This window comes from Nannospalax galili, unplaced genomic scaffold, assembly GCF_000622305.1.
Source record: "Nannospalax galili isolate Female #2095 unplaced genomic scaffold, S.galili_v1.0 scaffold411, whole genome shotgun sequence".
In the NCBI taxonomy this organism is placed as follows: Eukaryota; Metazoa; Chordata; class Mammalia; order Rodentia; family Spalacidae; genus Nannospalax; species Nannospalax galili.
In genome coordinates, this window is record NW_008329714.1 from 567,431 (window position 1) to 586,073 (window position 18,643).

General features: G+C 49.6%; 1 protein-coding gene across 8 annotated transcripts in view; it reads right to left on the reverse strand.

Moving 5' to 3' along the window:
- Positions 1-18,643, reverse strand: part of Kiaa0556 (KIAA0556 ortholog) — a 197,178-nt gene that overhangs the window by 32,896 nt on the left and 145,639 nt on the right. For 7 of the 8 annotated variants that reach the window (XM_008841640.2, XM_008841654.3, XM_008841648.3 and 4 more), the window contains one exon: positions 12,269-12,406. The exons of the other annotated variant lie outside the window; for it this stretch is intronic. In XM_008841640.2, the coding sequence (XP_008839862.1) occupies positions 12,269-12,406 (138 nt within the window). The remainder of the gene's footprint in view (positions 1-12,268; positions 12,407-18,643) is intronic. 8 annotated transcript variants of the gene reach the window in all.

Consider the following 18,643-nt stretch of genomic DNA (forward strand, 5'->3'; position numbering starts at 1 on the left):
CTCCTTTGTGGTTTTTTCTGCCGATAATGGTTTTTTTTTTTTTTTTTTTTGTCTTTTTGACAAAAAAGCTGTAGCCCCAGCTGTCCTGGAACTCACTATGTAGACCAGGCCGGCCTTGAACTCACAGGGATCTGCCTGCCTCTGCCTCCCGAGTGCTGGGAGTAAAGGTGTGCGCCACCACACCTGGCTTATAGTGGCATTCTTTAAAGTCTGATTTCCAGCTGGGTATGGTGGTGCATGCCCATAATCCCAACACTAGATGGTCTCTGGGACATAGTGAGTTTGAGGCCAGGATGGGCTATAGAGAGAGACTCTGTCTCAAAAACACAACAAAATTTTTCTTAAGTAAATGAAATTGATGGGTGGTTCCCAGGGCTTCTGTGCAAAAGAAGGCCTGTTGTGCACATTAAATGCTGGCTCCCAGACTCCTGGAGTATCTCCTATTGAATGTGTTGAAAGCAGATCCTGAGAAAAGGACTTGACACAGGTAGGATGGAAGGAGAGTACAGAGGGGCAGTCGGGGCTCCCTCCTGCTGGGATTCTCTGAGGAACCCATGACATATACCTTGGAAATGTTCCTCCAAAGACAGAAGTTGGGACATTTGTCCACTGTTTGCTGAAGGTGACCCTGATGGCATCAATGCCCTCACATGTGCACAAGTTATATGTGTTCCCTGACAGCTCAGTAAGCAGATAAGGCACAGTAATATTACTGTGCCAGGGACCATGTAGCCCAGGCTATCCCTGAACTTGGGATCTGCTTACCCCTGTCTCCTGGGTGCTGGAATTATAGGCATGCATAGCATATCTAGCTCCCAACAGAATTCCACATCACTTTCCCCAAGCCTAGCCTCTCCCCTCTTAAACCCAGCTCTATCAGTCAGCTGCCTGAATCCTAGCAGCCTCTCTGAGCTCCTTGTTCCCCACTCACACATCCAACCTGTCCCTTGACTCTGTCCAAACAGTCACAGATCTGACCTCTTCTTCCACAGATACCGCTGCCCAATGCAGCCACCATCACCTCTTCAGGGACACTGTCACCTTCCAATTGGTCTTTCCACTCCTCCACTGCAGTGTTACCCTGCACACACATTTCCTTTCCCTTACAGCAGCAGGAGTCACTTAAAAACAATTGCTGAAGTCTCGGCCCCTGCAACCCCACCAACTCAGCTCCTGGCTCACTCACTCCCATACATTGGTATGATCACTGCTCATCCCACCTCATGACCTGCTTCTTTCCTGGGATAGCCCTTCCTTGACACTTGTAGCCTTGCCCTTCTTGCCTCAAAGACTCCCTGAGTCGGGCTCTAGAGCACCCCTCCATTCTCCTCCGCACCACTCCACAACCGCTGCTGTCATTTCCTCCTCTCTGAAATGGTCTTGCTCATCAGCATTTGCAGGGAAGGGGCATACTGTAGATAGGGCCTGGAACCACAGAGTCCATGAGTGCTGGGATTACAGGCCTGCACTTCCACATCTGGCTTGTCTTTCTGCCCACAGTGAAGCTCCAAGTTTGCAGAGGTCCTGCATGCTTGTCAAGAGCATGGCACATGGTAGGCTGTCAGCCATCAGATGAGAACTGCCAAGAGACTAGCCTGGACATTCTGCTCCCTTACTGTATCCTAAGACCAAAGAGTCAGAAAGATGGTGGCCCATGGCTTTCACCCCCAGGCCATTCTTGCTTTGCTTTGGATTCTGATCTGTTGTTGGTCAAGCATGAAGCCAAGAGACCCCAGGGCTGTACACCTGTACTTCTTACTCATGCCTCAGCCTCCCTGAAAGCTAGGTGAGTAAGCTCTAACTAAATTCCTAGGTCACTGTGTGATGGGTTTGTGGAGCAACTCAGGAGAGCCATCAAGCTTGCATCCCACCACAGGAACTCGGCTTCAATCATCCAATTGCTGGATGGCAGGCTACTATTTGCTGGCTGTCAGAAAAGTCAATGTTCAAAGCACGCTTTTACATGTTTATATGGATGTGTGCTCTGTTTAGTGGAGGCACAGAGCAAGGGCGTGCTGTGAATTAATCAGGACACAGCTAGTGCAGAAAGATGGCACGGGCAGCTTTCAATGAGCAGTTCTGCAAAATTACCACCATCGAAATATCTGGTGAGATGGAAACACTAATTTAAAGAGGTGGTAGGGTGTCAGGTGGGCTTCCCATCCAGACAGTGGTGGAGTGGGCATCCTAGCTTTCCTAATGAGATGCCTGGCCTCCAAAACTTGTCCGCCTCCCTTCTATTAGCAGTCATGAGCCCCATCCAACTGTAGCAGTCTGCTGTCCTAGCACACTCCAAGAAGTGTGTATAGGGGTGTGGCATGACTATGGCAGGGTGAGGCAGGTAAGGGAGGAATGAGCTCTGGAGAGACCCATGAGCCAGGTAAGTTGGGAGGGGGAGCCCCTGCTTGGTTTGACATGCTTGAATCTCTGGTGCTTCTGGCACATGCTGGGGTACCTGTGAGCAGACTTAGAGTGGGACCCAGTCAGAAACAAACAGCAGTCACTGCTCTGGATAATCCCAGTTCCAAAAATAAAAGCCTGTGATGTCTCACAGTCCCAGGAACAGCTCCATAAGGAGACATCAGGATCCCATGTTACAGATGAAGAAACTGATCTCATACAGATAGTGTATAGGGGGCCCTCTGGCACACCTACCTGAGGTCTGAGGGCCACCTCCCTATGTGTCTACCTAGAGCTCAGTACTGGCAGCAACCTGGCACAGACAGTCAGGACAGTCATCTATGCTGAGAGCACTCTAAGCCAACTTCCTAATTAAGTCCCCACACACCCATCTCCTGCTGGTGGCTGGCTCCCTCCTCCCTAGAGGTCCTGGGCACCTTGCAGTGGGTGTTCATGTGCACATACATACATCCAGACTCTGTTTTCCCCAAGGCCATTTCTTAGCATCTGTGGGGGGATTTATTCCAGGGCCCCTGTGGGTGCCAGCATCTCCTGATGTTGGAGTCCCATGTACAAAATGCAACATATTTACATGTAACCTAAGCACACCTTCCTACTTCCTTCAAATCTCTCTAAGTGACTTATAAAGTCTGATAAAATGTAAATGCTATGTAAATAGCTGCTATGCCACATTGTTTAGGGAATAATAAGAAAAAAAAGATGCTCCCTAGAGATTATTTTTTTTCTGAATATTTTCAGTCTGCAGCTGGTTGAATGCTGGGATGGGAAACCCACAGGTAGGGACAGCCATTACATAGATGGCTATATAGATAGTGTTATACCTCAAGGGCAGTGCTAGGAGGCTGCATGAGACCCATACCTATACCACAGAGACTTGGGGCTGGGGGGCTTGCAGGCGGGCACCCCTCAGCATCCCCTTAGCAAAGGATAAAGGATAACTTTATGGATGACTTTGAGGAACATCTCCTGCCTTAAGATCCAGCCTCCCCGCCACCGCCCCGCCCCATGTCTACTCATCTGGGCTTCAGCTGAGGCTCCTACTCCTTGGTCCCAGAATCCAGTATGGTCAGAAATTCTATCCTGCCATCTGTCTCACCTGTGGAACCTCTGTATGTGAGTGTGTGTGCACATGTACTCCTCTACTCTCCTTCTTTAAGGAAAGACAAGGTAATACCATCTGTCAATGTTCCTCAAGCCCCTTTGCAATGGATTCGCCCAAGAACAGCCTGAAGCTCCATGGCTGCATGTGGTCGCTGGGAGCCCCTCCCAGCACCATTCTCTTTTATGTTCTTCCTTTCCTGTCTTAAGAGCCAACCATGTTGGAATGGTAATGCATTTTAAAAAAATTATTTTTATTTATTATTTTCATTTTATGTGTACGAGTGTATTGCCTTACATGTATGTGAGTGCACCCGTGTCGTGCAATGCCACGGCGGTCAGAAGAGGGCTTCAGATTCCCCTGGAACTGGAGTTAAGAATGGTTCATAGCTGCCATATGAGTGCTGGGAATCGAACCCGGGTCCTCTGCAAGAGCAGTCAGTGCTCTTAACTGGTGAGCCACCTCTCCAGCCCCACATAATGTATTTTTTAAATGAGTGTTTTGCTTGCATGTATGTAAGTACACCACATGCATGCAATGCCTGCAGAGGCCAGAAGCTGGTGTCAGATTCCTTGAAACTAGTTAGTAGCTGGACGGTTGTTAGTGGCCATGTGGGTGCTGAGAACTGAACCCAAGTCCTCTGTAAGAGCAGCCAGTGCTCTTAACCACTGAGCCATTTCTCCAGGCCTGGTTAGTGGCAAAAACAGCACTGCAAGTATCATTCCAGTCTTGGCAATTGAATTAATCCATGAAAGTCACTTTTCTCCTTAGCCCAGGATGGACAACTTTTTCTTCCAATGAACCCACCCCCTACTTGGCAAGGATGAGTGGCAACGTGACTCCTAAGGCAGAACGGGCAGAGCAGAGGGATGTGGGGCTCTCAAGTCACCCCCAGAGGCAAACACCTGTGCTCCAGCACAGCTAGCCTAACCTGAAGCAAAACATCTGGACACAGCATATAGGCTAAGCCTCATCCCTGAACACCAGGGCAGGCCTGGGAAAACCAATGGCACCTTGAGTGGGCACTCAGTCACAGTGTACCTACCTCAGTCATGCCCAGCCTGCAGGCATTCACACACCAGCCCCACTACACAGAGAGTGAATCACTCTCTTTCACTATCTGCTCCCAAAGAAGGATCTAGAATAGGAAGGAAGGAGCTCTGGGCCATTTGGAGGCAATTTGAGGTCTTCCCCCTATACTGCTACATCCACACAGACTGTAGATTTACTGGGCATGGGAGTGAGACTCTGGAGAGCACGGTGTTGCTGCCCAGGGGGTGGCCTGCTAGGCCTCAAGACCAGCTGGGGCAGTCTCCTCCAGGTGGGCCCTGGCCCTCCTGAATCCGCTCCTTGATGCCAGTTGAATTGAGAGCCTTGCTCTACCTGGTGTCCTGACCCTTTCTCCTGTATACCTCTATCCCTACCAGAATGTGAGGCCTTTAGGCAGGAGTTGGGCCTAGTTCTCTTACTTGAGACCCAAGTTTGTTCCCTCTCTCAAGCACCTATGATGAGGAGCCACGGGGAGCTCTGGTTCTGTCTAGGGGAACTCACTGGTCTTTGACATGTCCCTTATGGGTATGACAAAGCAATCCACTATTACAAAGACAGTTTTCTCAGGAGAGGAGACAATGGGGCTTTGGACAGTAGAGGGAGGGCGAGTTGACCAGAAAAGAGACAAACTTTGGAAACAAACGGTAGCTGAGGTGACCACACTGGGGCAAGATAACCTGGGGGAGCCAGGCATTGGAAAAGATGCCAAGAGAGAAGCTGTGATTGGTGGGTAATCAGGCCTGGGCTAGAGTGAGCTGCAGTACAGGGCATTCAGGGAGAAAGGCATGAGAAAGCCCCTGGGTTAGAACTGAGGCTCAGATAAGTTAGTGAAGATTCCGGGGAGCTAATGAGTGACTGTCACTGCATGTGACTATACTCAGAGAAGAATTCCCCAGAAGAATTTCTACCTTCCTGGTGTCTCACTGATGGAGCAGCCTCTTGGTTCCTCCCCCCATCACTTCATAATGACACTGAGGACCTGGCCCCTGGGGCAGTTGGCCAGGCCTGTGGCCACCTCTGAGCTTTCCTGAGGACAGTGTCTTTCTACGGGGACTGCGTAAATCAAGAGTGCCTGATGTGATCAGAGGACATTGTCTGGGGGCTGAAGATGAGGCCCAAAAGGACAGTAGAGATAAATGAAAGAGGGAGATCAGTTCCTAGTGATACCATGTAAACTCCTGGTTTCTGCCATATTTAAAGTCAGCCAGTGTCCAGACTCTTTTGTCACATAAACCAGAGTTCTCTTCTGGCTTACTTCCAGTTCGGTGGTATTGGTGTTGTTTTTGAGACAGGGTCTCTATATAGCCCAGGCTAGCCTTCAACTCTCAATTCTCCTGCCTCAGAATCCCAAGTTCTGGGATTATAGGTGTGTACCATCATATCCAGCTTTGAGTCAGTTTTAATGTTCCTTTCTGTCCTTTGGTACCATGATAATCCCAGCTGCCATCATAGCGCTCTGAGGAGGGCTGTCTGTAGATTCGGCTACTGATTCAGCCAGCCATGATGGCAGATGGTGTTGGCTGAGCCCAGCAGGGCTGCATTTATGGCCTCTGGCACCAAGATCAGTGTAGCAGCAAGCAGCTTGCCCACTCCCTGTCCTGCATCTGTCCTACACAGCACAGTTAACTCCTCACCTAAAGCCTGGGGCTCAGCTGCCAACCTGAGTCTGTACCTGTCCTGCTAGGACAGCTTGACCTAGGCTAAGCCTCTGAGGTCAACATCTCAGTCCCATGCCACTGGTTAGGTCCTTGCCTACCACTACCCTGCTTTGATGCCACCAGGTCCCCTGACTCAGCTGACTAAGTGAAGACATGCCTCTGACTCCAATGTCACTGCCATGTTTGCTGTGATCAGGAGCCAAATCAAATGTAAAAGAGAGGGAGGGAGGGAGGGAGGGAGGGAGGGAGAGGGAGAGGGAGAGGGAGAGGGAGAGAGGGAGAGAGAGAGAGAGAGAGAATTTGGGCTATTTAAATAGGGAATGGGGATTAGAGCATATAATAGTTATGGTCAGGCCTCACGGGGTCGGACACTGGGATTAAAAGACACAAAGCTTGAGTGTTCGAGAGGCGCACTCAAGTATTCATGAATGAAGGGGGCCACAGCTACATCTCATTTTCAAATGCTGTGGGAGAGAGAACAGGAGCAGCTGGATAGGGTACATCTGAAGCTGCTGATGGTTCCCTGGGTCACTACTCAACTTCTCTCCACTTTGGCATCCGTTTGAAAATCTTCTAGAAGAAGGTACTGCTGCCGATACAAGCTTTATCACAGGATGAATCAAGTGTACCCAGCTATGGTCCCCTGTATCCAAGTCATGCTGTCCCTAGCTAGACCATGCCTGGCACCTCCAGTCTAGGTCCTCTCACCCTTCATCCCAACCCCCAGACAGGAGCCAGGGCGGCCTTTTAAGTCTGGTCAGACTGTCAGCTGTTCAGACCCTTCCAGTGATGGTTCTAACTCTGGTGCCAGTGTGGCAGGGGTCGGGCAGGAAGACCAGGAATTGTCTGAGCCTCTACACTTGTTTAGTGAACAACATTCATCCTGCTAAGCCTGAAGATCCCAGGAAGCCCATGGAATCCAGGAAGCCTGTGGAACGAGGAAACCGTGAAACTGAGGAAGGAAAATATCAAGTAATAGGATTATGGCCATATGGACTAAGGTCATGCAGACTGCCTCCAGGTGGGCAGGTTCTGACAGAGGCGTTTGCTCTGACTACTACTCTATTCTGCCTCTTGCCAAATAAGATCCAACCCTTCAGGGCCACACTATGTGGTTCCACCTCTGTCTGGGGTCTCCATGAGGCTCTGTCCTGAGGTGGCTTCTGTCCTGGAAGTTGCTAAGCATGGTTCTGCCTCAGGGCCTTTGTTCTCGCTATGTCCCTACCAGGAATGCTCTTCCCATGGCAGAAGTGGCTGCTGCTGCTGCTGCTGCTGCTGTTCCTCCTCCTCCTCCTCCTCCTCCTCCTCCCCCTCCCCCTCCTCCTCTTCCTCTTTCTTTCTTTCTCCTTCCCTTCCTCCTTCCTTCCTTCCCTCCCTCTCTCCTTTCTTTCTTAGATCGAAGCCAAGGTCTTCCTCCTCCTCCCCAGCACCCCCTCCTCCACTCTCCTGTTCAATGTCTTCATGACACTTAGCCCTGCCTGAAATTACATATTCACTTGTGTCCTGGTTCACAACCCTTCTGCCGAAGGGGCAGGCTATGTACACAGGGTCTTGTCGGTTTGCTTACCACAGCCTGAGCACTGGAACTCATGCAGCTCAATGTATAGTCACTACCTACTTGTGGATACTTAAATCAAAATGTAGGACAGTTCAAGTTTGAAATGCAGTTTCTCAGGCATACTGGCCACATTTCACCTCATTTGAGTCTATAGGGTGCTGTGCCAGACAGGGCAGACAGTACATTTCTATCACTACACAAGTTTCCAGTCATCAGTGCTGGCTTAGATCATATGGAACCACTAAGGAAATGCACTATATATTCATTCACTCAGAAACTACAGGGTGAGTACTGTTCTGTGTATACAACATACAGAATGTCTGTAGCCACTGCTGCCTCAGCCTGTGATGCCCAGGCTAGAGGTAGTTCATGCAAGTGGTATTGTAGGTAAGGATAGTGACAGTGTGTCTGTCAACAGCCTGTCACTGACAGTTCAAGATGGTTATAAAGGAAAACATGTGGAGCATGGAGCTCTAACAGAAGCCTATTTTTCAGACTGTGCATTTGTGTTTTCTGTTACTATACCAAAATACCTACGGTTGTATAACTTTATCAAGAAAAGGGATTTATTTAGCTTATAGTTCTGGAGGTTCCAGGGCAAGGCACTGGTATCAGCTCAGCTTAGATAGAAACCTGAAGTCTGAGAGCTTTTCAGGAGAGTATGGGAGTGAGTGGTCACATGAAGGACAGAAAGTTGAGAACTCAGAGAGCTTGTTCTCTTCTGAGAAGCACCGCAGGCGCAGGGCAGCATGAGAACAGCAGTAATCCCTTCCAAGAGTGGTGAGTTGGCCTCTTTTCTCATCACTGCGATAAAATACTTGACAGAAACAACTTATGGGAGGGAAGATTTTCGTTGGTTCATAGGTTCAGAGGGCTCAGCTCAACACTGTGAGGACAGTCTGGCAGAGCTCATTACAGCAGAGCCTGAGGCAGAGGCTCTCCACACCACAGCAAACAGAAGCTGAGTGTCTGGGACTAGGGGCTGGGCTAATCTTCAGAGTTCCAGTCCAGTGACCTACTTCTACCAGCCAGGTCTCATTTCCTATAGGGTCCCTCCAAACCCAGCTGCCCCCCGCAACTGGGAAACAGGCATCCAAACAATGACCCTATGGGTGACATTCCAGATTCAAACCATCCCAAGCAGTGCTCCACTGACCTCCCTTTCAAAGGTCTGCTACCCCCCATCACTATTCACACAGAACCAGACCCCATCTACCTTTAAACTACAGCAAACAGGCAACCATCTACTATAGAGGGGAGACCACTGCCCTCCCCAGCCCTGACTGCTGCCACCTTAAGATGAAGAAGAAAGGAAGTCCATATGACCTTATACTCTCTGCCCAGCCCTGTCCCCGACACCTAGCTGGGTAAGTCATTCTTTGTATGGAACATTAAAAGATGTGGCAGACATGGTGTCCCATCCTCCTCCTGAGCCCCAGGCAGACATTGCCAGTCAATCCCCAATGAGCCCTGATGAACCAGAGGGAAGGTTCCAGACCCTTCTTAGGACAACACTTCACACAGCCACTTCCAATAAGTTGGCCAAAGAGTCACAGACCATCTGCTTATTGTTCTAAACCTGGCTTCTTCATCTTCAAGACAGGGACACTGTCACCTCCCAAGAGCTAGTTGGGAGTCAAATAAGGTGTTCCCCTTATTCAGTTACCCAGTTTCACACACAGTCTTATGTGGGCCTGACTCCTGGGCTGTGGGCAAATGGCAGCTGTCATAGCACAGAAGGCTGCACTGCCTACTGTGTGCTGTGTAGACCGAGTGTGGCCTCCCCTCTTTACTTCTCTTCCCAAGTCCCCCTCCTTGGATGGCTCATGCTCAGAAAGCTACCTAATGAGGGGAAAGGAGACCGTAAATGCTAACCCGAGGATCTAAAAGGAAGCACATTTTCCAATCAAAACAACTCCCCTTTCTCTAGTACTTTCCTCTATTTTCAATAGGCCTTGCTTGGATTAGCTCCCCCATTTAACTTTCCTTCCTCAGATTCCCATACACAAAACACTGTATTAACAAGCCGTGTCTACCAGGCCGAGCTATAGTTCCTATAAACTCTCATTTTATCTCCTCCAAAACATACAGCAATAGCATTCTCCTGAGAATATTAAATCAAGCAACCCACACCTACATTTGTTTGAGCTTTTCTGCCCCTGGTAAGTTCTGGCAACAGATGGCTATGCACTGTGTTGCATAAGCGGTGGCCTAGCAGCACTGCAGTCCTCCTCACTCTACCCTGGGTGTCAGAACCCACGCCCCCCCCCCACCTGCCACAGGCCCCTGATGCTCCTCTGGGACTTAGAGGGCCCTGAGCCCTTTCTGTATTCTGTCTGCCCCAGAAAGGTTGAGTACATGGTAAAGATGGGCCCATCTCAGCTGAGGCACACAGCTTCCTGATGTGGTTCAACATGTAAAATATGCCTGAGATGCATGTTCAGTGAGAGTGCTGAGCCACAGGCCTAGGCCTGGGAAGGCCACTGTATCTTATTGCCCAGCACCTGCCAGGAAGTGCCAGCAGGCCTGGGAGCCTGAGCTGTGGGCTGGGCAGCAGCAGGGCCTCTGAGTGCTCAAGGGGCCCAGATGGCCTGGGAGGAAGGGAGCTCACAGGTCTTTGGGGCTGTCCTCGCTTATTCCAGACACTTGTTTTCCTTCAAACTTTAGGAGTTTGTTAAGAAAGAAAAGGAATTCAAAGAACAGAAACCAGAGAAAGCTTTCTGTTACCTGCTTGGGCAGTAGAACCTGTGAACAGAGCAGTGGGGATTGTGTGGGCCTTGTGTGTTTCTAGGCCCATGGTGCCTGGCAGTCAGTGAGGTCTAGGGACACATCTACTAGCAGTGGATGGAGGGTGGGTTGGGGAAAAAACTAGCAGGAAGAGCAAGGATGGAGGGTGGGAAGCAGAGAGAGGGATAGGGAAAAGAGAGAGATTGTGTTGGGGTGCTTCTGGAAGATTCTCAGCTTTGCCTCTAAACTCGCTTATCCTTGGGCCCTCACCTGGAGCTCCTGGCTATGGAATGTGAACTCATTCAACCGTCTATCACCCCCACATCTCCTTGGCATAGAGCAGTAGTGGAGACCTTGGCCCCACTGTCTTGTAGGCCACAGTGCTGTTTGGAAGGACAGGGCATATTCATGAGGCCTAGAAGTAGTTCAAGAGAACAGGGGCAGACCCCTGGAGAAAGTGTCATCTGGGTTTTCCAGGAATCTGACATAGGGATGTGGGAAAGGGCATTTGGAGCTGAGTGAGATGGGAGGGGTGGGTGGGGACCAGGGTTGTGACCATAGGGCTGACAGCAACACAGCAGCTGGCACTCAGGAGGCTGGCATGAGCAAGGGGGAGGTACTGCTGGGGGACTCAGGGCCTGGCACAGGGGCATTAGGCTCAGATGTCAAACCAAAGGCTTAACCTTGCTCCTCTGAAGGATCAGAAGACTGTGACAGAACCTCCCTGGGAATCCCTGGAGACAGACTGGAGGGCTGAGGCAGGAGGATCAAGAGATTAAGGTCAGATTTGGCTATAACTAAGTTCCAGGCAATCCTGAGCTACATAAAGCAACCTTATTTCAAAAAGTAAACAAACAAGCAAAACAAATCACCTTCCTGTCAGTGTCCCAAGCTCACTGGAACTGTGAGAAGTCCCAGAAACACAGGCTGGAGCTCTTCCACATCAACCATTCACTGAAGCTGTCTTCCCTCTCTGGCCACAATTTATAGTCCCCACCATACCCTAGTGTCTCTCTAGCAAAATGGAGGCTGGAAATCAGCTCCTGCCCATCACCTTACCTGTGTTACTGTCCTTCATGCAAGACATGAGGGCCAGGCACAGCCACTTTTCTCCCTGCGTTGACTGAGGAGGGAAACAGGGAAGAATGACAGTACCCCTGCTCTTCCTCATTTACTTTGTCCCTGTGGGGTCCCATGCACCTTGGTGTGAGACCCCCGATGCCCTGCTTCATCTTGCTCAGACCTCAGCACACTCCAAGATATGTCTATATCTCCTTGTCTATCAGCGTCCCAGCACAGTGGCTTTAGGGCACAGTCTGAGTCTTTCACATTGGTACCCTCAGAATGTATCATGAGGCTGACGGCCCCTGCTGTGTCCACGTGGTGCAAAGAACTAAATGCAAATCAATTCATGAAGGACAGTCTAGAGAAGGAAGGACAAGGGCAGGGGGAGGTAAAGAAGAAGGATGGACTCAAAGCAGACAGGCCCAGCAGCCACAGGAGGACCCTGGCTATGTATAGTGTGCTCAACACTGCAGGAGGGCTGGTGTACTCAGGGCTGGCCAGATGCACAGACCACTGTTCCATCTGCTGAACCAGAGTCTGGTTTCTAGCAAGCTCTCCAGACTGGTCACTGCAGATCAAAGCTCTGGAAGCAATGGTTAAATGATGTGCCTGGGATCTGAATATACGAGTTCACATTCTCAGTCTAACACTGACTGGCTGTGTAATCTAGGGAGAGTGCCTGCTACTTACCTCATCTTCTATCCAGTAATTCCGAACTTTGATCTTGGCCAGACCGAAGTCTTGAGGCTGTCTCATGTTGCGGATAACAAAATAGAGCTGGAGTGGTGGGTGGAAGGGGCAAATCCACACAGGGGGGTCTTTCTTGTTCTGAAAGGCCAGCAAGAAGAGGGCAGATGTTAGGGATATTTCTGCCTGTCTCCAGGACAAAAGAACAGTGACTCTGACTAATGAAAACTAGCAGAGGGCCAAGGGCCAGGAGGGGCCACCTTATCTTCATGGTGAGGGCTGGCTTCTGCTTTCTCCACTGTACTTTACAGTGCAGCCAGCCCTGTCCCCTGCACAAGCTGCCAGCCAGATGGAACTCAAAATGCAGTGGCTTTATTTTAATCAGCCTAATGGGCTTTGAGGAGGGCACTGGGGGTGGGAAGGGACGCCAGGAGGGGCTGAAAAGTCTCTCTGCTGGCACTGTTTATTAACCTGGCAAGCAGATCCTCTGATTTTCTGTCAAAACCTGTAGAATTTTTCAAATTTGAGAACAGGGGAGAAAGAAAGAAATGGCTGAGCCCTTTGCTGGGACAGGCCATGGTGCAGGGCTAGAGCCAGGGGATTTGTTCAGCTCCTTTCAGGGTTCTGAAGCACAGGAGCTCTAGTTAGCATTTCCCAGTCAGGGTAGGAGGCAGCCAGAGTGTCACCAAAGCTGCCCTTGAGAGTGGAGCGAACCAGAGCCAGGTGCTTGTGGAAATCTGTATTCCCACCAATGCCATTTCACATGGGGGAGCTTTGGAGGTGGATGGGCAAAGCCAAATCAGGACTTTCAACTCTAGTTACCTCCTCTGTCATCTGCGGATATGTCTACGTTCTGTAGGAACAAAAACTGCAGCTGGGCCAGCGAGGTGCTCAGTGGGTAAAAAGTACTTGCTGTCAAGGGTGATGGCCTGAGTTTGATCCTGGGACACATGGTGGAAGGGGAGAACCAACAACACACACACATACACACACACACACACACACACACACACACACACACACACACACACACAATGCTATTTTACGAGTTTTTTTTTTTTTTTTTTATTTTTCTGTTGCATTACAAGTTTTTTTTTTTTTGTTTTAAGTTGCTGCTGCAGCTCCCAACTGACTACTGGCAGACTCTGCGCCTGCACATGACAAGTCTCCCACAGGACTTCCTGCTTTTCTCATCCTTGGGAAATTCAGCCAGATGAGATGTGGCCCCTCCTTCCTTGACCCTGACTGCAGCCTCAGTCTCCTCTAGTCTCCGAGACACCTGGCTCCATCTCTGTGTTCTGTCACACCAGCTTAGCTCTGTAAAGGGAGTGCTTGGATTCATTCATTCCTGAACTCCAGCACTGGGCGCTCCTTGGCCCATGATTGATCAAGTGGCTAAGTGACATCGGTCTCTCAGCATCTGTCCTTACCTCACAGCTTTACAGAAGAGACTGTAAGCTGCATCTGGTTTAAGAGGCATTCTGTTGGGTTCAGGAAATGTTAGAAAGGAAAAAATAAAAAGGACCAGTTCATTGCCAATACTAAAAAATAGGGCAGTGTAGCCCTAAGAGCAGATTTCTGGCTTCTCTACCGACTCTTAATGCTTGGCACTCAGGGTTCTATACAGCTGGGCTTAGAGCCCAGTGTACAGCCTGAAGTCAGAGTAGCCACTCAAGTGTCCTAGTCACCACCACTCCTGTCTGCCTACTGCCTCATCTCCTTCCTAAGTCTTGCCTGGCCCCACAGCCATCTAGCTTTGGGGTACTGGGGACCCCCTTACTGTAAATGAACATCACCCTGTATCTGAGACCATCTGAACAATTCTCCTCACCAGGAACGTGCCTGCCTCTGGACAGCAGGGAGGAGGGCTGGTGGCTCCAGCTGCGAGGAGAACAGAGGGGGCTTGTCTCCCGACAGTGGTGTCTTTCAGTGGGAGGAGGCAGCCTTTGTTAAGGGAGGACATGAGTTCAAGACAAGTTCTTCAAGCTGCGCTAGAACTTTCTGTGTTCCTGGCAGCTGCAAAGGGTCAAGAAACCACATCTCAAAATCTAGCTGTTAAGTCTCACCCCTTCCCTGAGCTGGGCTTGAAGATAGGCCCCGGTGGCTGCCTGACAAGAGCAAAGAGGAAAAGTTGACCTTCCACATGGTGCAGTGATGGGAACTGACTTTCCTTCATGTTTCTGTCAGTGGGAGGAATGGCAGGAGGACTAAGCAGGCACTGTGGCATTCAAAGCCAGAGTATATTAACCTGTGGATAATTGAGGGGCTCATTAGTAGCTGGGCCTTCTGATGTTTCCTGTCCACAGACAGAATCTCTGTGAAGGCCTGGGAGTAAGCCAGTGACTGGCCCAATGCATGTTGGACAGACACAGGCCAGCAGGAGCATGTACAGTGCCTGTTCCTCATCTCAGGGAAAGGAGGACAAGGATTCTGACAGTTCCCCTGCTGTCAAGGTGCTCAGTCCCCTTGAACCCAGGGGCCACTGTACTGTGACCAGAAGACCAAGGTATAGCTTGGCCTGCTTCAGGCTGCCCACTCACAGGGGAACAGTGAGGATCTGCCTCAGCTTGGAGTCTCCCAGAAACAAAGCCTGAGGCAAGGAACCCTGTGTGAGCACCTTGTTTAGACAGTGATAGAAACTGGGAAAACAAGAGCAGCTAGATGGAAGCCTCATGAAGGGTGTGTGAGCAAGCTAGTCTCTCCTGTAGGAACCTGAGGTGTAAGGTCATCAGGGAAACAGAGAGTCAGTGTAGGCAGTATTTATACCCTTCAGGCCTGTTGTGTGGTGCCTGGAAAAAGAACCCTCTGAGGGGGAAAGACGAGCGGTGGCAGTGAGAAAGCATCCAGCATGTGCAGAAGGTCTAAGTGGTGACTAAGTCCAAAACCAAAGGTGCCTTTCTGCTCCAGGATTGAACTAACACTGATCCACCTGCTATAGGTGGAGAGATGCTGGCTCCCTTGGAACTCATACCAGGTAAGCAACTAGTGCATTTCAAAGGAATAAGCTTTAAAAATACCCAACAGTTTGGAAGGATGTCAAGGGCACTCTGCTAGGGAACCAGCTACCCTTAGCATGTCTGCAGACTGTACTGTGCCAGTTCTACACAGTTTGTGTAGCTTTTTCTGTTTCTGTTTGCTGATGCTGAGGCTCAAACCCAGGGCCTCACATATACTGCAAAAGCTATCTGCCACTGAGTTGCACCTCTACCCCCTTTACAGCAAAGTCTAGAGATAAAGGGCAGAACATCAGTTTCCAGGGCCCAGGAAGGATCCTGGAGTGAGAATGCACAGCGGGAGCTGAGGGGCCTGTGAGGGACCTGGAGTGAGGAAGTAGAGTGGGAGTTGAAGGGTGCCTTGTGGTGATGTACTTCTCCTAGACCTTAATGTGTTGGTAACTTCACAAACCTCCCATCCCCCACATGGGCTCACGGGCACACACATGCATGTGGACAAGTGCATAAGGTCTGTTATTCCAGTGTCCAGACTCTGCTCTCAATGCTATATGACAGTGACAGAGTATGTTTCCTTTGGTGTGGGGCTAGGCAAGAACACATGGCCTCTCTCTGTCCTTTGTGCTTTAAGTTATAATTCATATACCATAAAATTCAGCATTTTAAAGTGTACAGTCTAGGATTTTTTCCAACATAGTCACAGGGCTACACAACCGTATCACCATCTTTCCCTACCACATTTCATTTCATCCCAACAGAAACCCTGTACCCACTAGAGTCATTTACTTCCCCTCACCTGCTCCAGCTCATATCTGCCTGTGGATCTGCTTGTTCTGGTGTTTCATAACAACAGAATCGTACTATGTGGCCTTCTGCTTCTGCCTTCACTTAGCATGATGCTTTCAAGGTTCATCAAGCATGTTATAGTCTATACTTCATTCTTTTTCATGGCTGGGCAATAGTCTACATTTTCATTATCTGTTCATCAGTCTATGTATAGTTGGGTTGTTTCCACCTTTTGGCTATTATGACCAATGCTATCATGAACACTTATAGGTTTTTGGATGAACACATTTTCTGGCTTGTGTACCCAGAATTGGAACTGCTAGGCCACAGGGTGTCTCTACCTTTCACTTTCTGAGGGGCTGCCATACTGCATCCCACTGTGGCTGGTCCCTTAACATTTATATTTCCACCAGTGATATTGAGGTGGCCATGTCTCCGTGGCCTCAGTTGCTGCTTTCCCGTTTTCTTCTTCTGTGTAGTCCTGCCCACCCCAGTGGGTATGACACGGGCTCCCACACTGGTCTTCACTTCCAGTGTCCTGAGCTCTTCCCAAACACTCACAGCTGTACAGCTTTTTTTCTGTCAAGTCTTTGCTTGGTTTTAGCAATATGGCCTCAGAGAAGCCACAGGGAGGTGCTCCTGCCTCCTGTACATTTTCTTAGTGTGTGAGGGGGACCATCAGTTGGTCATTGGATATGTCAGGATTCACTGAAGCCTTCTCATCCCAGGCTTCTCCTGTGGGCTTCTGATAATCAATTCAACTTCTTTCTTTCCTTGTGATTGGTCTGTTCAGATTTTTTATTTTGCTTTGAGTCAGCTTTGGTGATTTGTCTTTCTAGGAATTTATCCCTTTCACATAGATTATCTAATAATATATTATTATATTAATATCTTATTATCATCTAGTAATATCTAAAAATAAATAAAACATTTATTTCTATAAGGTCTATAGTGGTACCCCTTCTTTCATCTAATCTTTGCTTCCTCCTTTGTCTGGTGCCAGTTTTCAATTCTGTTTATCCTTTCTTTAACCAAGTTTGGTTCAATTGCTTTTTCTCTATTGCTATTCTATTTTTCTGTACTACTTTCAGAAGTTTTCATGGGTCTATAATTATTTACAAATAAAAAGTTTAAAGCCATGTACTTGTAGGATTTTATGTTGTAGGATATGATGTGACTCGGACAGACAAGAACTTATTAGCTAAATGGCAGAGGCTCTAGGACGATGAAAAATGACACAGTGATGGCTGGTGAGGAGTGGGGGCAGGCTCTTCCACATCGAGGGCAGGGAAGCCATGATGAGAAGCAACACCTGGGCTGCAACTTAAATGCAGAGAATCAAAGGAAGGGTGCCTGGAGAGGTGGAGTGCTTGTAGTAGGCTGAGGGAGTAGTCAGGGCTTTGGGCTGCTAGAGCAGGAAACAGGGGGCAGACTGGGGTGTGGGCCCTGTCACTCGGTCTCCCAGGACTGTGGGCCCGGTCACCTGGTCTCCTAGGGCTGTGGGGCCTGTCACTCAGTCTCCCAGGCAATAGGGAAGCAGCTGCTATTGTTGCTGCTGCTGTTTTTCTGTGAGGTTACTTCCAGGAAGGCTTACCTGAAGGGGGAAGACCCTCTCCCAGATATAAAGAGGTCTGGAAAAGGCAGCCCAGTGCCTGTCCTTACTCCTTGCTGGTGTCTAGTCTGCTGCTGTCTCCACCCCCTCACTGCATTCAGCTTCTTCAGCCTTCCAATGTGGACTGAAGACCCACAGCTCTCCAGACATCCTCCAGGCCTTCAGCACCAATCTGCAGCTGCTGAGGCATCTATCTTCATGCATTGAGCATCTACAGGGGTCTTAGCCTCTCAAGTGAGCAGCCACCGCCAGACTCCCCAGCCCCTATTGTGTAAGCCAATCTGATAAACACCTCTGTGAGAACAGCCACCGCTAGACTCCCCAGCCCCTATTGTGTAAGCCAATCTGATAAACACCTCTGTGAGACATATATATCATATATTCAGGCTATTGGTTCTGTTTCTCTAGAGTCCTGACTAATATAGAGAATGAAGTGGCTGGAGAAAGAACAAAAGAAAGGAATAAAAAATGAGGCTATTTCATAGGCCTTGGAACTGGGAGGTACAGTAGAGGTCTGTTGCCAGGCCCTAGTGGGAGGCACAGGACCTGGGGGTGTGCTACGAAACAGCTGAGAGAGTGGCCTAGTCATGCCACACTCTCAGGACATGAAACTGTGAACCACCAAGTTTTTAATTTTTTATTTGCAAATAATATCAACTCAGAAAATCTCTAATTTCAAAGGCTGTAAGCAGCAGACGTGAACCGCACAGCAGGCAGAGACACCATTTAGTAAGCAAAGGAATCCTGGAGCAGACATGCAGGGGTAGACAGGTAAGATTAGGCAGCCACAGGGCCATGTACAGATGTAGAGGCATCACAACACTATGGGACAAGGACAGGAGTGAGCAGGAAGGGAAGGGCCAGGGACAGAGGGGTTAGGCACAGAGGGAAGGGCCAGGAACAGAGGGGGTGGGCACAGAGGGAAGGGCCAGGAACAGAGGGGGTGGGCACGGAGGGAAGGGCCAGGGACAGAGGGGGTGGGCACGGAGGGAAGGGCCAGGGACAGAGGGGGGGGGCACGGAGGGAAGG